General features: G+C 39.7%; 1 protein-coding gene across 1 annotated transcript in view; it reads right to left on the bottom strand.

Annotated features, from left to right (window-relative positions):
* The window catches only part of Lekr1 (leucine, glutamate and lysine rich 1), a 185,997-nt gene that overhangs the window by 165,005 nt on the left and 3,301 nt on the right, over positions 1–17,691 (bottom strand). The window contains exons 3-4 of the mRNA XM_027391734.2: positions 12,546–12,634; positions 9,381–9,476 (exon numbers count right to left, since the gene is read on the bottom strand). Of these exons, the coding sequence (XP_027247535.1) occupies positions 9,381–9,476; positions 12,546–12,634 (185 nt within the window). The remainder of the gene's footprint in view (positions 1–9,380; positions 9,477–12,545; positions 12,635–17,691) is intronic.

The following is a 17,691-nucleotide window of genomic DNA, read 5'->3' on the forward strand; positions in this document are numbered from 1 at the left end:
GGACCCAAATGAAGCAAGTAAAAGTTATCTATTTGTTGTGAATTATAATTTGTGCTTCCTTCTTCTAACTCGGTGCTCTATCATCTCATTTTCAAAGTAGCATAATAGCACACTGTCATTCCTGACAAAAGGGCCATCATTAGCAGGAAGTTCCTGCCTCTCCTGCTGGAGGAAGCATTAACAAGTGGAGTATATTAAACAAATACAGATTCACTTAAAAATTCATTATAAGCAAACATAAATGCAGTGTTTACACTCTTAAAATTATAGTTAATATAAAAATCATGATAACCTTTAAAACTAAATTAGGCTTCAAATCTTTGTCAGCGTTCCTGACCACACTTAACTACAAAAAACATCTAACAGCCTCCTGCTGCTCAACTGAGGCATTCCCTGCTCCTAAAGCTTAGTCTCCTTTTTCTTTGTATAAATCGACCACACATCCACTGCCCTTTTTTGGTTTTGTTTATATAAGAGAAAAACAACAAGCTTTTGACAAAGGTAAAAGTGATAATATAGAATGTTAACCCTTTTAAGATATTTTGCATGTTAAAATGCCTTTCCAGGTTGCAGAGCACGAAGATCTGAGTTTGGTTTCTAGGACCCACATGACAGAAGGACAGAACCAACTCCTGAAAGCTGCAGCTACTAGATGCAATTTGTGCACATGAAAAAAATCTGGTACACATGGAAAATCAATTCTATCTGCATATATTTTCAGTGAGCATATGAAAACTAAAATTATAATTCCAATTATAGGGCTATAAAGGTATCTCAATGATAAAGCATCTAGCTAGCATATGGGAGGCCCCAAGTTTGATTCCTGGTATGGAAAAAAAATCCACATACATCAAATATTGTTCAAATTGTGGATAGGACTGACATGATCAAAACCACAAAATGCTGATTAAATAAACTGGAGAGTTACCAGGCATATCCAACCTTTTGACACTGTGATACAAAATGGTCATCTACAAAATCAATGCTTGAGAAATGTACAACTGAGTTACAAAGAAAAAAACTAGAATTTTTCATAACATTTAAAGTTAGTTTATAATTTTGTGTTGGGCTGCATTCGCAGCTATCCTGAGCTGTATGTGTTCATGGGCTTCTGTAAATGACTCAAAATAGTTAAAATAGAATATACCTAGGAACACTTTCTAACTGGGATCTCCAATTGCCACCCTGGACCTGGATTTGGGTAGGGGACCTCCACTCTCATTTCTGTCCTCCAGTATAATCTCTGCATGCTCATCCCAGCCCTGGAGCAGACAGACTGTCTGCTGGAGTCTCTCCTACCTTCACACTCTGTGGAATCCACAGAGGACCAGGTTTCTCCCTCCCTGGACCCCTTTTCATCAGCACTGATACATAGAAACACTTTCTACCCAGGAACGCCAGTGGCCATACCTGACAGGGTCTGGGATGGGTGATCCGACTTTCCTTCCTCTCTTCCTTTATTGTCTCTCCATTCTCATCCTTGGCCTGATGGTGATAACTTATTTACAGATGCCTTCCTACACCTCACCTCCATTCACTGGAGACTCCAACTCTTGGTTCAGACCCATGATTCCCCTATCCCTTTTATGCCGGTCTCTGCAGACAATTCTTTGCTTACTACAACCTACTTGCAGTCTCTCATCTTCACACCACACTCCCTGGGGACCCTGCCTTTAGGTAGGAACAGGATTCCCTTAGCTCTTTCCTGAAGTCTCTCTCAGCTTTTTCTCCTAACCATTTCTATTTCTCTATGCTACCCACTGGCCTGCAGAAGCACTCTCTACAGGTCAATCCACAGCCATCACATCCAACAAAGATCAAGGAATAGAACACCCACCCAAAAAAGGCAAGGCCAGATATCACTACTTAAAATTATCTCAATCATCCCAATCTCAGATGTCTAGACACCCGTGCAAAAACACAGTAACAGCCAGGACAATATGCCTCCACCAAAACCCAGTAACCCTACAACAGACCTAAGGAATGCGATGGCATTGAAGTGCGAAACAAGGACTTCAAAATAGCAATTGTTAGTATGTTCAAGGTCCCTAAAGACGAGATGAATAAATCCCACAATGAAGTCTGAAAACACAACTAGGGGAATTAAATAATGAAAATTCAATCCAAGACATGAAAAAAGAATAACAAAGAAATAGAATCACTAAAGAAATTTCAAACTGAGATAAAACTAGAAATGAACAATTTAGGAAGTCAAACACAAACATCAAAAGTAAGCCTCATCTGCAGAGGATAAGACATAGAACGAGAGACTCTCAGGCATTGAAGATAAGACACCAGAAAGGGACAACTCAAAGAAAATGCTAAATCTATAAATAAATTAAAAAATCCAGGCACAAAACATCCAGGAAATCTGGACGTTTGAAAAGACTGATCCTACAAGTAAGAGGAACATAGGAAAGAGAAGAAACCCAGGTCAAAGGCACATAAAATATTTTCAATAAAATCATTGAGGAAAATTTCCCTAATTTTAAGATGCCTATAAAAGCACAAGAGGCATACATAAAACAAAATAGACAGGATCAGAAAAGAAATCACCCATGACACATAATAATCACACACTAAACATACAGAACAAAGAAAGAACATTAAAAGCTACAAGTAACACAAAAAGACTGACTCATTAGAGTAACATTCTACTTCTCAATGGAGACTAAAAGCCAGAAGGGCCTGAACGGATGTTCTACAAAAAAAGAGACGCCAGCCCAGACTACTATACCCAGGAGACCACAATGTGTCATGGCCCACAGAAACTATCAACCACACTACGTCATGGACCACAGAAATGGCTCCGCTTCATCTTGACTTAAGGTCAGAGAGTTCAAACCCACTATTGCTCTCTCAAAATTAAACAACAGAATGTTTGGCCTGAGTTGTGGCTAAACTAATGAATGTCTTACCCTAACAGCAGGGTATTTGGCCTAAGAAGTAACTAATGGATGTCTTACTTTAACAACAGGATATTTAGCCTAAGGTGTGGCTACGGTTTATCTTTCCTTGACAACAGGATATTTGGTTTAGGGTGTGTTTAGTTGATGTTTTTGGCATTGGGAAGGTAATTATGCTTGCTTGTTCTTTGTATCTTGGCAAGGAAGTCTCTTTGCCTTCTCCCACTTTTGATTGGTGTATATAAAGACTATGTGTAATAAAGTTGGGACTTTTTCCCCAGTATTCACTGGAGTATCCTCTATCTTTAATTTTTCTACCTGTCATTCCTTAATCCACAGTCTCCCTCTCAAGCACAAACATGGGCAATGAGAACAATAGATGAAAAAAATCCACAATAAAATCAAATTTAAGCAGTATCTATCCAGCAATACAACTCTACAGAAGACACCAGAAAAAAAAAAAAACAAACAAACTTTGACCTCAAGAGATTAATCACACCCAAGAAAACACACAAAAATAAACAAATAAATAAATAAATAAATAATCTAAGACCAGCAAACCAAAAGGTGGGATGTAACCTAAATCATAACAACAAAATAACAGGAATCAAAAAACATTGCTCATTGATAACTCTGAATATTAAGATCCTCAACTCCCCAATAAACTGACATAGAATAACAGATTGTATTCTGTTTTTTTTTTTAAAAAGTATCCATCTTTCTGTTGATGCCTAAATAGAGCCTTCACCTCTACTGACTAGTATTCATGGTACTGTGCATGATACCAGAAAGGTAACCACCAATCCAGCTACAAACCCTGTAGTTTACAATGGTGATCGGCCTGCATAATATGCTGGTATAATGGTGGAACAAACACTGTGGAACCAACCACTACCTGATTGGATATAAGGCCTACTCCATGAGATGGAACTCATGACTAGCATTGCTTGGGTCACTAAGAACCTAAGCCTTGATAGGCTATGGACCTAGGAGAAAACCAAATATTACTGTTTATCTAAAAGAACGTAGCAATGAAATTACTCCTAACAATATTCTGCTCTATCCACAGATCATTGTATCACTCAGAATCATCAGGGAAGCTTCCTCCTACGGTAGATGAGAATTAACAGAGGCCCTCAACTAGATAATGTGCAGACAATGAGACACCTTGCAATACTCAAGTCTTAAATGGGATGCCCTCATCAAATTCCTCCCCTCAAGGATCCAGGAAGTATGTAGTAGAGGAGGCAGAAAGATTTTAACAGCAAGAGGGGATGGATGATACCAAGGAAAGAGTGTTTCTCAGACACAACAGGACTGATGGCACACATAATGAACTTACAGAGACTGCAGCAGCATGCACAGGGCCTACACAAATCCAAGCCTGACGGGGGTCTCACCACTGAGAGGGTGAAGTAGACAAGAGCTCCCAGACCTGACCAAGCCATCGCCATTTGGCAACTGCTTGCAAAAGAAACATGAGTTTTTCCTAGAGAATCTCAATGGGTATACAAACCATACTTAAGGGCAGGACCTAAAGCAACTTGGGGAGGAAGGATTTATTACAGGTTTACACTTCGTAGTCACAAGTCATGATGAAGGAAAGTCAGGGCAGGAATTCAAGCAGAAACCAAGGGAAAATGCTGCTTTCTGGCTTCTTACCTTGGCTCATGACCATCTTGTTCTCTTATACAGTCCAGAACCACCTGGCTAGCAGTGGTGCAGCCCAGAATAGGCTGAGCCCTCTGTCATCAAACATCAGTAAAGTCAATCTCTTACAGGTCAGTTGTCTCTGGGTAACTCCTCAATTAAGGTCGTATGTTCTCAGGTGACTCTAGATTGTGTCAAGTTGACAATAAAAGCTCACCAGCACACCTTGATACAAAAAGCATGATCTGTGTCTTAATTTGGGTTTCTATTGCTGTGAAGAGACACCACTCTTATAAAGGAAAACATTTCATTGGAGCTAGCTTACAGTTTCAGAAGTTTAGTCCATTATCTTCATGGAAAACATGATGCTGGAGAAGGAGCTGAGACTTCTATATCTAGATTCACAGGCAACAGGGAGATACTGTGTCAATGGGCACGGTTTGAGCATATATGAGACCTCAAAGCCAGTCTCCACTGTGACACATTTACTCCAACAAGGTCACACCTCCTAATAGTGCCACTCCCAAAGGCCAAGCACTCAAACACATGAGCCATACCTATTCAAACCACCACTAGCTGTAAGTGGAAATCTTGACAACCTGAGCTTCAACAGAATTAAACATCTTTGCTTTAAACAAATAAAAAACAAAAAACAAAAAATCCAAATCTGTGAAAATAAATAAAAACACAAGCTGCACATCAGGAAAAAGTATTTTCAGACCATATGCATGGTCAATAGCTAAGTTATATAAAGAATTCTGAATTCACTGGCAGTGGTGGCTCATGCTTTTAATCAAGGCCAACCTGGGTCTACAGAGCTTCTTCCAGGACAGCCAGGGCTACACAAAGAAACCCTGTCTCAAAAAAGAAAAACAAAAATCTGAAAACTCAACCATTTACAAACAATTAGAAGATTAACAAAAAAATAGGAAGAAACATTTGACCTAAAAGGACACATGGGTACTGGTAATATCTTTTTTTCTGTTGACATGATAAAATACTACAAGTACAAGCAAAGCAACTTACAGGAGGAAGAGTTTACTCTGGCTCACAGGTTAATGGTACAATGCTTCATGGAAGGCATGTTAACCAGGCAGAAGCCTGAAGGAGCTCGTCACTATCAGGAAACAGAAACTGTTGGTCATCTCTCCTTCTCTATACAGTCTAGGATCCCAGCAAGGGAATGGTGCCACCCACAGTGGCAGGTCTTCCTACCTCAACTATAATCAAGATAATGCCCTTCAAGCATGCTCAGAAGTCCACCACCCATATAACTTACATTCTATTAAACTGACAGTTCTGACAGTTAACACTAATACCAAATGAACACATGACATCCTATATTACTAGATTTAAAAAAATACAATTGAAAACTCCAGTGGGATCATTACACCTACTGATATCCTCAAGTGTTGGTAAAGATGTGGAAAAGTAGATTGCTCAGGTAAGTGGTACTGCAGGTAAGAGTATAAAATGGCATATTCACTCTGAGAAACAAGTCATCATCTCTTAAAACCTAAATCTACCATATACCCTTGGGTATTTGTATTACAAAAATTAAAACACATGTTCATGCAAACGCCTTGCATTTGTTAGCCAAAAACTGGGAACAATATATATGTATACACTTCAACAGGTGCTGGGATTAAAGGCATGTCACTCCAAGTAGTGGGATCACCTTTGTGTGAGCTCTGTTTGTCTTTTAGACTAGATCAATTTCATGTAGCCCATGGTGGTCCTGAACTAACAGAGATCCATCTGCCTCATGTCACTCCAAGTGCCACCACTGCCTGGCCCTTATGGCTGACTACTGGCTAGTTTTGCACTCTGATCTTCAGGCAAGCTATATTTGTTAGATCATAAACAAATTATCACCACAGAGACATGGGAAAATTAAGGTGGATATAGTTTTGAAAGGACAATGTGAGGAATCACTGTACTGAATTTTGCATCAACTCTTAATCTCCTGGTTATGATATCACGCTTTAGTCCACCAAATGTTACCCAGTGAATACTTCTTAAGATTGCATGACAGCTTAATTTTAAAATCATGGAAATTAATAAATCTGATTTAGATTAAATTAAAACACCAACTCAATATAAAGATTTTATTTAACGATAAATAAGTATGCTGGATTCCTGCTATAAAAATTATACATGCCACATTATGGCTACCAAAGTCTTCTTCCTCCAATAGTTCTATAAAACCTTCTTTAGCCAGTCAGCAAAAGGACTTTTTTTTTTACCATAAATTGAAAAATCAAGATTTTTCAAGATAGAATGTTGTAAAAATATTTTTACTAATGAATTACTTTGGATCACAGCATTAAGTAAATAGTGTTGCCATAAATTATAAGTTTTCATTATTAGGTGTCAAAACTATAAGAGCTTTAAAACCACACACACAGACACACACACACACACACACACACACACACACACACACACACACACGCCACTACTTTCCAAGATGTTAGATCTAACATTTCTAAGACTACTTTTGTTTTTAGTCTCTGCTCTGACTCAACACAAAATCTGAACGTAGCTGCAGTGACCCAAAAAGACCTGAAAAAATTAAGTTTATTGTCTCTGGCAATGACAACCTGTGCTTGGAAATATAAAACTGTTATTCTGAATAAATTTCTAAGTTCCAAAGTACTAAAGTTACTTTGCTGAAACAGGACAGAATGAGCAACAGCTCATTCTGGGGAGAGGACTGTTATCCTGAAGAACAGCATGCTCTCCAGCCCCTGCACTGCCACTTCTGCTCCACAAAATAAACAACCCTGATCACTTTATTTGTGTCTGGTGGTAATAAAGATCTCCTGAAGCTAAAACCTTCCAATGTCTTCATTTTGTCACCATTTTAAAAACAAGGGATTAGCTTTCTCTGTGTGAACTGATTTTTTTCAGTACATTGTTTCTTTTCATTTAGCCACATCCCCTAGCAAAAAAAGCAAAAGAAATTTATTTTTACTAACAAGAGGACATGATAAGTCTATAAAATGAGTTGATGCTTACAAGGAGATACACAATTATTACTTTGCTGAACCCTAGGTGCTGCTTTTGATCTAAACTGGAAGAGTAAAAGAATGCAGAACTGTACTGCTTGTACAATATTGGATGAAGCTTCTAGCAACCCAGCTGGTTAGCTGAGGTCAGAGACAGGGAGGAATCTGCTCAGCTCAGAGAAAGAGCAGATTCAGAGATAGTGTTCAATAGAGGCCAGCAAAGACAAATAGGGCATATATGCCCCATGGGCCTCTTGTACATTTTCTGTCACTTAAGGAGATGGAAGTCTGAGAAGTGCTCTGGGCTCAGCTAGAAACTATGATAAAAAAAAGAGCCAGGAAATGAAAGTCAAAGATTATCTTATTCCTTCTTCCCTAAGATTCCCTGAGGAGATAAGACCAACAAAAGGAGACTTAATCTTTGCCTCTAAGCAGGCAATAGACTCCAACTTCAGCTTATTAGCATCATCATTCTTCTCCATTCTTTTCTTTGATGGCCATCTCACTCACCTCCTTTTTATTTTCTCCAAGTGTCCTTTCTCCAGTACTGCTCATTTTGCTATTAATGGTACAGTAGAGCATAGCCATGCTCACATTCTAATGCATTGAACAGCCATTATCATATCACACGGCAAAAGTACAGAGAGAAAGAAGAAAGGGCTCTCTTGCCTCTCCTCTCTGATTTCTGCACTAGCCCTCCTTGCCTATACACACAAAAAGAAAATAAAGAAAACACAGCAGGGGTTTCTTTAGGAAGAAGATCTAGCCTATAAAGTAATACAAAAAGTTAAGAGACAAGAAAGAATGAAAAAAAAAAGAGGCTTTGAAAGACATCTCTGTCACTGTACACTGATTTATCCACCTCAAGTCTTTTTCCTCCAAAAAAGAAAAAAAGAAAGAAAAGTGGAGCACATTTTCTAAGCCATTATGAAAATTCCCCTTTTCTCCATCGTAAGAATGAATTGATTCTAATTTGAATTATTACTATTATCACTGCAAATTATATATGATGATTATCCTTAAGTGAAGTGCCTATGAGCACAAGTGGTTCAGATTTTAGATTTTTCTCAGACTTTGGATTGTATGCATATATAAAATGAGATCTCTTTAACTAAGACCCAAGTCTAAATACAATATCCATTCATGTTTTACCTATATAAAATACCTAGTCTAAATATGACCCTATACAACATTTTAGTAATCGCATGCATGAATCAGAAATTCATAGTGTAAAATTTACAATTGTAAGATAACATAAGCACTTGAAAACTTCCAGCTTTTGAAGCATTTTGCATTTCAGATCAGGCCAATATGCATATTCATTTATATAACATGATTCTATGTAGAATGACATATGCAAGCTGGAAACACAGAATATTGGCTGATTATTAGGTGATTAAATAACTATGGACAATGCAGATAACATATAGGTGAAAAGTTTTGGAAAAGAAAAGCTTATTTTTGAAGACTTTCTAAGTTTGGGGATATCCGCACACATTTTAGTTGCTTTATAGTCAAACCACCAGAAGAGCACATGACATTAATGGGTATAGAAGTATTTTTTGTATAAGTGTATCTAACTTAGGTCTGAAAAAAAAGCACAAAGCTATACTTTACCTTCTAAACACTGGGCAGGACAAGGTTTAGGAGCCTCCCCTGCTGTTCCCACTTTTTTGCATTGCCAGGATAGTAGCTGCCAAACTTAATTCTAACTACCTCAAACATGACAAAAGCAATCCACAACTCTAAGTCTGTAGAAAAACTCAGCTTTCAGGAACCAACTCTAGGTTCACACTTCTACATAAAACTCCACCTTCAATAATCTCCAGTATTCAGGGATTCTGGTCTTCAACTCTCCATTCTCACCAGGACAACTTGCAGGAGTTGGTACTCTCCATCCATCATGGGTCTGAGGGATCCAACAGAGATCATCACACTTGGCAGCAGGTGCCTACACCAGCTAAGTCATATCTCTGGCCTCCTGGGCATTGTCTTATATGGAACTTAAATCATGACACTGTCTTGTAGATGTTTAATGTTTCTTCTTTTCTTTCTGATAAGTGATTAGGATCTGAAATAATGGACTTTTGCTTTTGGGTTTTGTTTTGTTTTATGGTTTCTTTTTCATCTCTCTCTCACACTCAAGCTGTTTCATGAAAGGAACATGGTTCAAGTGATAAGATGCTGCATTTGTTCAAACCCATGGAAGCACCACTTCTGAAGTAGCAGCATAGTTGAGCTTCCTATGTGCTTAGCATTTAACAGTTAACTTCAAAGGTAAAGAGAATTGCATGCAGTGATTTAAAGGGTCTCTTCTGGTAACTACACTTCCTTTAAAGTTTCCATAAATCTGGAAGGTGGGCAGCAAGAATGGCACCAAGTCCAATAGAGGCTGTGATTAATGGTAACAAGCCTTCCTCAGCAGCACGAACACTGGCAAAAGCCCATCTGAATGTGAGCATGGTTTTCAATGGAGAGAGATAAATGACTAGTTAATGAAGAGCTGACTGTAAGGCTAGGGGTACAGCTCTATAACAGACATGCTTGAGGTCCTACATTCAATTCTTAGCAGGATAAAGGGGAGGTGGGGAAAGTTGATACTAGATTTGCTTTAAAAAAAAAAAAGCTGTATTAATAGAGACAGCTAAGTATAAGGTTGTAATTCACAATTCTTGTCAATGATTTTTGAAGAGGTGTTTTAAAATTATATTAACAATGTATGGATTGTAAAACTAAATATAAAACAAAATGTCTTTGCCTGAGAACAGGTGCAAAATAATAGGGAGAAGGGTAGCACAAAAACAAAGAATTGCTTGCTAACTAGACTAAATGAATTATAAATACTAAATCAAAGCTGTTAAGATAGCTCAGCAAATAAAGATACACACTGCCAAGCTTGACAACCTGAGTTTGAGCACCAGGATCCACCTGGTAGAAGAGAACCAACTCCCACAGTCATGCCTCTGACCTCCCTATGTTGTGGTTTGGGTGTGTGTGTGTGTGTGTGTGTGTGTGTGTGCGCGCGCGCGCACACACTTTTAAATGTGAAATTGAGACAAATGGGGGAATTCACCTCTCCTTTGAATGCTATACCTGCATTAAGTATTATTGAAGTACTACTATTACAACCACTATGAGTAGTAATGGTAAGTTTTTACTTAAAAACTCATGTTTTCTAATAAATAAGCAAAGATGTTGGGGATGTGATCATTTGATTTTCTAGTTGCAGCTGTTGGGCTTTCCCTTACTGCCCTGGCTACCCTGAGTTAAAAAGACTGTCAGTCTGATAGCCAGCTGGACTATTCTAGGCCAACATCTGCCATTTTGAATGCTTCTGAGAGGTCCTGAACAAATGACACAATGATCACAGATGCTTGCTCTGGCTCTTGAAGATGCAGTCACAGCCAGAACTGTTTCAAACCATTTGTGTCAGTCTCTGCTATCTCGGGCTTAAGTAAACTCTAGATGACCCTGCAACTATTTTTCCCTAGGCCAGAGAGGGGGAGCATTTTCCATGGTGGCCTAGCAAAGTGACTGTCATTGACAGGCACAAAGAGGACATTGTCTTGTTTGGTGCCAAGACAAGGCTGTTTGCATGGGAGGTTGGCTGTGGTTCCAGCAAACACCTTTTATCTGACTGTATAAGTTGGCTGTGTGCTTACTTGGGCAGCTGGATAGGAGATGCCCTTCTTTGTTTCCTCCATAATTTTGCAACACTTGGCTCAAGAATCGGCTTCTTCCCAGACTTCTCACCCACACTTGGTAGCACAGGCTGAGCTGGTCAGCTGCGGCAGTCATGGCTGAGCAGCCAGTACACAGAGCCACAGAAGCAGCAGAGCAGCCAGCTGCTGAACAGCTGAAGTAAAGCAGGGCTAGAGGGTCAACAGTCCAAGCTGTAAAAGCAGCAGAGTGGCAGCTGCCAAAGATATGGAGCCACTAAACTGTGCATGTGACCACAACAGTAGCAAAAGAGTGGTTGTAAGTGCTTCCCAAGCGGACAGTGGCAACTAAGACAGTGGCCATAGCAACAAGTGGCCACTGAACAATCCAAGGCAGGGTAAGACCGAGAGGAACAATGCAAGAGTAAGAGGACAGGAAGTTGGAGCTGAAGAATGGAAGCCTATGAGGGACCAGAGAACTGCAGGCCCTTTCAGAAAGTGTAATATCTTTAAGGCCAGGAGTCTTCAAGTAGTCTACCAGCCTAGGAACTTTAACACTGATCACCATCAAGGGCTTGGGAATCCCAGCTTCCTAGGTTTACACAAGAGCGAAGTACCTGTAAAGCTAAGGGTCCTGGTATTCTAAGTTTGTACAGGAACGCTAACACTCCAAAGCTAAGGCTCCTGCTATGCAAGGCCTGCCTGGGAGTTGAATACAACAGAGAGCTACCTACTTTTGTTCCCGCCTGTCTGCTACCAACACTCAAAACTGCTAAGGGATAAATCCTGGAAAAGCTTCCCCTTGCTTAGTCACAACTTCCATAGAGCAAAGGACAAAACTGACTGGTAACTGATTAAAATCATATCTAAACACCAGTATGGTGGTGCTGACCTTTAACCCCAGCACTCAGGAGACAAAGGAAGACAGATCTCTGTGAATTCCAAGCCTGCATGGTCTATGTAGTAAGTTCCAAACCAGCCAAGCCTACACAATTAGATTCTGTCTAAAACAAAATAAAACAGCAGCTGGTACACTGTGAATGGTGATAATTAATGTATGTGAAAATGCATTATGTAAAAAAAATCACAAAAATTTACAAACATGAACATTTTTGGAGTCTGCTTCTGCTAGGACTCTAAAACTAGCCGTTAAATACCACAGTGGAATTACATATCTGTCTTCTTACATAGTCTTTTCAGTGAACATCTCCCATCACAAATTCATCGATTCTGTCGTACTTTTCTAAGTTCACTCTCCTAACTTAGAATGATCTGCTAAAACATTCCTAATGTTAAACTCTTATAATGCATAATCATACCTTTTGGATTTCTTCAGGTAATGCATGCATGGGAATGTGATGATCCATAATTTCCCCAATGTACTGAGAAAGCACTGCAGAACAATAAGCTAAAAACATTGATTGCAATAGTCAGAATTCATACAATGACAAGAAAATTCAAATTATTTAAAAATTCTTAGTATCTGGGGATGAATGGGCAATAAATAAGTACTTTAGCAGATGTTAGTTTCATTAGCTCCATGTTAGAAGGTATAATTTAAGTTTCCACAGTTAGTCCTTAAGCCACACAGGAAGGTATAGAAATTACTGACATATATATATATATAATATATATATATATATATATATATATAATCTTTTCTGTTTTTCAGAAAGTTATAAACTAGTAATAAAAATAATAATGGTTTACTGTTTTGCAACAGAGTAACTGTACAATTTTAAATATTTATTTTAGTACTCTAAAATAACACTTTTCTAAAAAGCTATAGAAAGAAATGTGCCATCAAGGCTTTTTTAAGCTATGGAGCACAAAAAACAGCTTTTTTGTGCACTTAGTAACACTTATGATAATAGACACTGAACAGAACACCCACCAAAGCATCGAAGAGCACATGCCTATTGTAGCTGAGATGGATAGCTTTGTAGATTTTTCTAGATTTTACATCTAACTGATTTTCATTTTGTAATAACAATTCAGTATAAAACTCTTTTTATTACTTTCATGAAAGCACAAACAACAAAGACATATTTTCTTCTTTCAAATTTTTCCCAAAAGCTTGGCGGTGGTGGCACATTCCTTTAATCCCAGCACTCAAGAGGCAGAAGCAGGTGGATCTCTGTCAGTTTGAGACCAGCCTGGTGTACAAGAGCTAGTTCCAGGACAGCCTCCAAAGCCACAGAGAAACCCTGTCTCAAAAACAAAAAAACAAAACAAAACAAAATTTTCCCAATTGGATAAAGAATTCCCCATCCAATTTTATCAGTGAAAGACAAATCTATGCAAGGAAAGAGTAAAGTGGACAGGGAGATGGCTTTTTGAATGAAATCCTTGCCACACAAGTGTGATCCCAGCACCCATAAATGCAGGGCAGGTATGGAAGCCCACCAGTCTTGGAAGACAGAGACAAGGGTGCCTAGAAGAAAACTGGGTAGCTAGACTCACTGACTGACCAGTTCAGAATTCAGGTGAGAGAACCTTTAAGGTGTAGAGTGATAAAGACACTTGGCATCAACCTCTGGCCTGCACAATACATAAACATGCAGACACAGGTGTGCCCACGAACACGAATACACACCTGCATGCATACTAACCAAATACACATACATACACATACACACACACACACACACACACACACACACACACACACACGTAGAAGAAAGTGGTGTGAAGTGGTGCAGCAGATTCAAGTAACAGAGACATAGACTCCATAGCAGAAAAAGAAGGTCTAAAGCCCATGACTGATAAAGGGGGTAATGTAAGAATCAAGAAAGGATACTGACCTATCTTTTAAGTGGGGGTGGGAAGTTAGCAAAGGCTTCCTAAGGTTGTTTGTGTTGGGTCTGACCGAGTAAGAGACTAAAGACAAAAACAATACTGTTCTTATTATTGCTCAACCACTGGTGGAAGAGAGATTCCTCAACCCTAAGCCCAAATATCTCTCATTTCAATAACTTGCTGTTTTAAACCAACAGCTAATGAGTTGTCTTCCCACATACAACACAAGACAATGTGTATGTTTGGTAATGTTAGCTGAGGTCAACCATGGGAGTAAAGTTAAGTATGTCAACATGGGAAGTGACCAAGTACATAATCTGATGTTTGGCATACTGTCATGGTCACATGGGAAGAAAACAGAAGACTCATTATCCTCAGTCATTAGTTAATGGAAATGATAATATCTTCAGCTCCACTAGGAATATTTTTTCCTAAAGTTACCAACTAAATCTTTTAAAGTACCATTCTCAAAAGTATTAGTGAACACAGATCTAAATAACAGTATAAATTCAAAGTGCCAGTGTAACATTTTTTATTTAGTACCTTCACTGGGACTCTACTCCAACCCATTACTATACCACCAGAAGTAGCAAGCTTGGGACTATGAAAGAAAAATTAAAAATGGCCCTCCAAAACACAGGGGTGGGGGAGAAACTGAGAAAGTGTTTAACTTGACTTTGATGCACATCACAAAAAATATGGTAACAAGATTAGGGATTCTTTTCATACAGCCAAGATACATACATTGCGTTCATCTAAGAGCATTAGTAACTTGCCCTCATATAAAGAGGTCTTTAACACGGTTTGCTACATATTTTATTATTGTAAAATCCATGTAAACCTGGCTGTCGTAATCTGTGGTAGTTAGTTGCTTTTCTGCTAAGTAGTGCATGCAGATGGTTACAACTAGGAGGTAGACACATAAATTTCCAAGATGATGACAGGAACATTACTTTCTTTAATGTTTATTCTTGCTATGCCTATATTTTAAGAAAATGGCTTGTAAGCCTTTAAGAAAAGCCCACTGAATCTTTATAAAGATTTGAATACCCAAAAAAGAGCAGAGGAAGAATTCACAGATAATTGAGGGTTTGTTTGGGGTTTTTCTTTTTTTTGGGGGGGGTGCTTTAAGACAAAAGAAAACCTGGAATTTTTTTATTTGCCCAGCCATTATTTTGCCTGTTTTACCAAACAAATTGCTTTTGGCCTTTCCTATTATACATGTGTAAACTGCCCATGACAAAAGTACAGTGGTGTGTGGCGCACCTACGTGGGTGTTTGCAATACACAGGTCACGAGAAAGACGAGTGTTTTTAAATGCAGAAACGTCCCTGGTGGTTCATTTCCGATTCTTACACCAGTGTCACGCCCGGTCATTAACTCGGGTTCTGCTTCCAGGCCCTTCCTCAAGTACCATTCTCGGGGCATGAATCACATGAGGGCAGGTCAGGGGCAGGAGAGAAGAAGGTCACGTCCCGAGACTGGAAACCAAACCGCCTGGCCTGACCGTGCTTGCCCAGGCTCGGCCCAGAGGCCGCCCTGCCTTCCCGCCTCTCTGCCCCCGCCGCCCCCGCCGCCCCCCCGCCGCCCCCGCCGCCCCCGCCGCCCCCGCCGCCCCGCCGCCCCGCCGCCGCCTCCCGCCCCTGTTGTCCCCGCCGTCTCGCGCCGCTAGGCTCCACGCCGGAACTGCGTCCCGGTATGGGAAGAGGAAGACGGTGACCCTCACCTAGCCCGGGACTCCGCAGGGTATGAAACGGCTTCCCCTGTCTCCCGGGCGACCCGGCTGCACGTTGGCCTGACGTCAGGGCGCGGTGACGTCACGCCTATGCTGTCGCCGACGCGGAAGCGGAGCATTGCATCACTAACCCCGAAGGCACGCGAGGCGGAAGTTGGCGCGGGTGGCTGGGTTCGGAGGAAAGGGCTGATTTACGCGCAGATCTGTGACGGACAGGGATGGGGTTCGGGAACTCGCGGGGACAGCAGGCAGCCGAGGCTGATGAGGAGGCGGGAGATGCAGGAAGTGGGGACCATGTGGTATACAGCAGGGGCAGTCATTGCTCTCAAATGGAGGGAAAAGATGCTTGTGGATGGCGTGGTAAGCAGGAAAGCAGGTTCTCGGTCATTGCGGGGAGTACAGATTGAATGGGAAAAGTTTGCGTAGAATTTCATTCTGGTTCAAAAGTAGTCCAGATGAAGGGCTTAGTTCATGAGACGTGTTACTTCACACTGAAGTTATGGAAAATACACTTTCAGCAATGATATTCTTTACTGAGCACTTAATAAGTCAAGCCTCTGAAATGGGGTGAAATCCTGTGGAAAGAGTGTAATTCACTTTGATGTATGCTTACTCATTTACACATCACCTTGAGTCCATTTTCCTTGTCACTCTAAATGGCCCTCAAACCTTCAGTGTCCACGAGAGTAGACTTACATGATATGAAATTTAGAAATCCCATTGTTAATTAACTAGCCTCACTTCAAGTACTGAAATGTCACATGTGGTACCCATAAAGTTTTCATCATAATAGAAAATTTAATTAGATAATGGTAGACCCAGTAAGAATTCCAAAGGAAAGATATTAATATCTCTTCTGAAAGAATAGGAATAAGAAGTGTATTTTCAATAGGTTGTTCTATGCAAAAATGGTCTGTCCTGAAAACATACATACAAATAACAGTATGTGGATTCAACAGCGTATATTTGGTAATATATACACATATACAAATCGATGTATGAATGCAATAACAGTTGATGAAAAATGTGCCTAGTCTTATTGCATCTTGGTTATTCCATGTCTGGTGGATATCACTGGGAGACCTTATCTTTTCGGAAGGAAAATAGAGAAGTAAATGTGAGTGAGGCAGAGGGGAGATCAGGAGGGGGACTGGAAGGAGTGAAGGGACAGGAGATTGTAATGGGATGTATCATATGAGAGAAGAATAAATTTTAAAAATGAAGAAAGAGCCGGGTTGTGGTAGCACACGCCTTTAATCCCAGCACTAAGGAGGCAGAGGCAGGCAGATCTCTGTGAGTTTGAGACCAGCCTGGTCTACAAAGCTACAGAGAGAAAGCCTGTCTCAAAAAAAAAAAAAAAAAAGCCATAAATGTGAAGGAAAGTGGGAACAGATATATGTTGTAATTAAAATACAGTCTCAGATTTTTTTAAAAATCCTTTAAAATGAAAAAAAAAGTGTAGTTTCTAAAAAAGTTAGCAATTTAGCACAGTTCAAAATATGACTGATATTTTTTAAAGTAATGACTGGTATTTTTTAAAGTAATTTAAAAAAAGTTCCAAAGACTGTCCTGTGTTGGTATTTTTTCTTTCTTTTTTTTTTTTTTTTCGTTTGTTGGGGGGTTGCATGAGGGGACTGAAACAGGATTTTTCTGTGTTGCCATAGCTGTCCTTGAACTTGCTGTGTAGACCAGGCTGGCCTTGAACTCGCAGAGATTCCCCTGCATCTGCCTCCAGAGTGCAGGGATTAAAGGTTTACACCACAACCATCTAACTTGGTATTTTTATTTGATTATCAATTGATTTCTATTTTCCCCTCTCTCTCGCATCCTTTTTTCTCCATCCTGTTCCTGCCCATTCTGTAACTAAAATGCAATTGAAATACTCCCAATGTAGAGTTTATTGAATACAATTCTGTACTATCCTTTTGTTG

This window comes from Cricetulus griseus, assembly GCF_003668045.3.
Source record: "Cricetulus griseus strain 17A/GY chromosome 1 unlocalized genomic scaffold, alternate assembly CriGri-PICRH-1.0 chr1_0, whole genome shotgun sequence".
NCBI classification, from domain to species: Eukaryota; Metazoa; Chordata; class Mammalia; order Rodentia; family Cricetidae; genus Cricetulus; species Cricetulus griseus.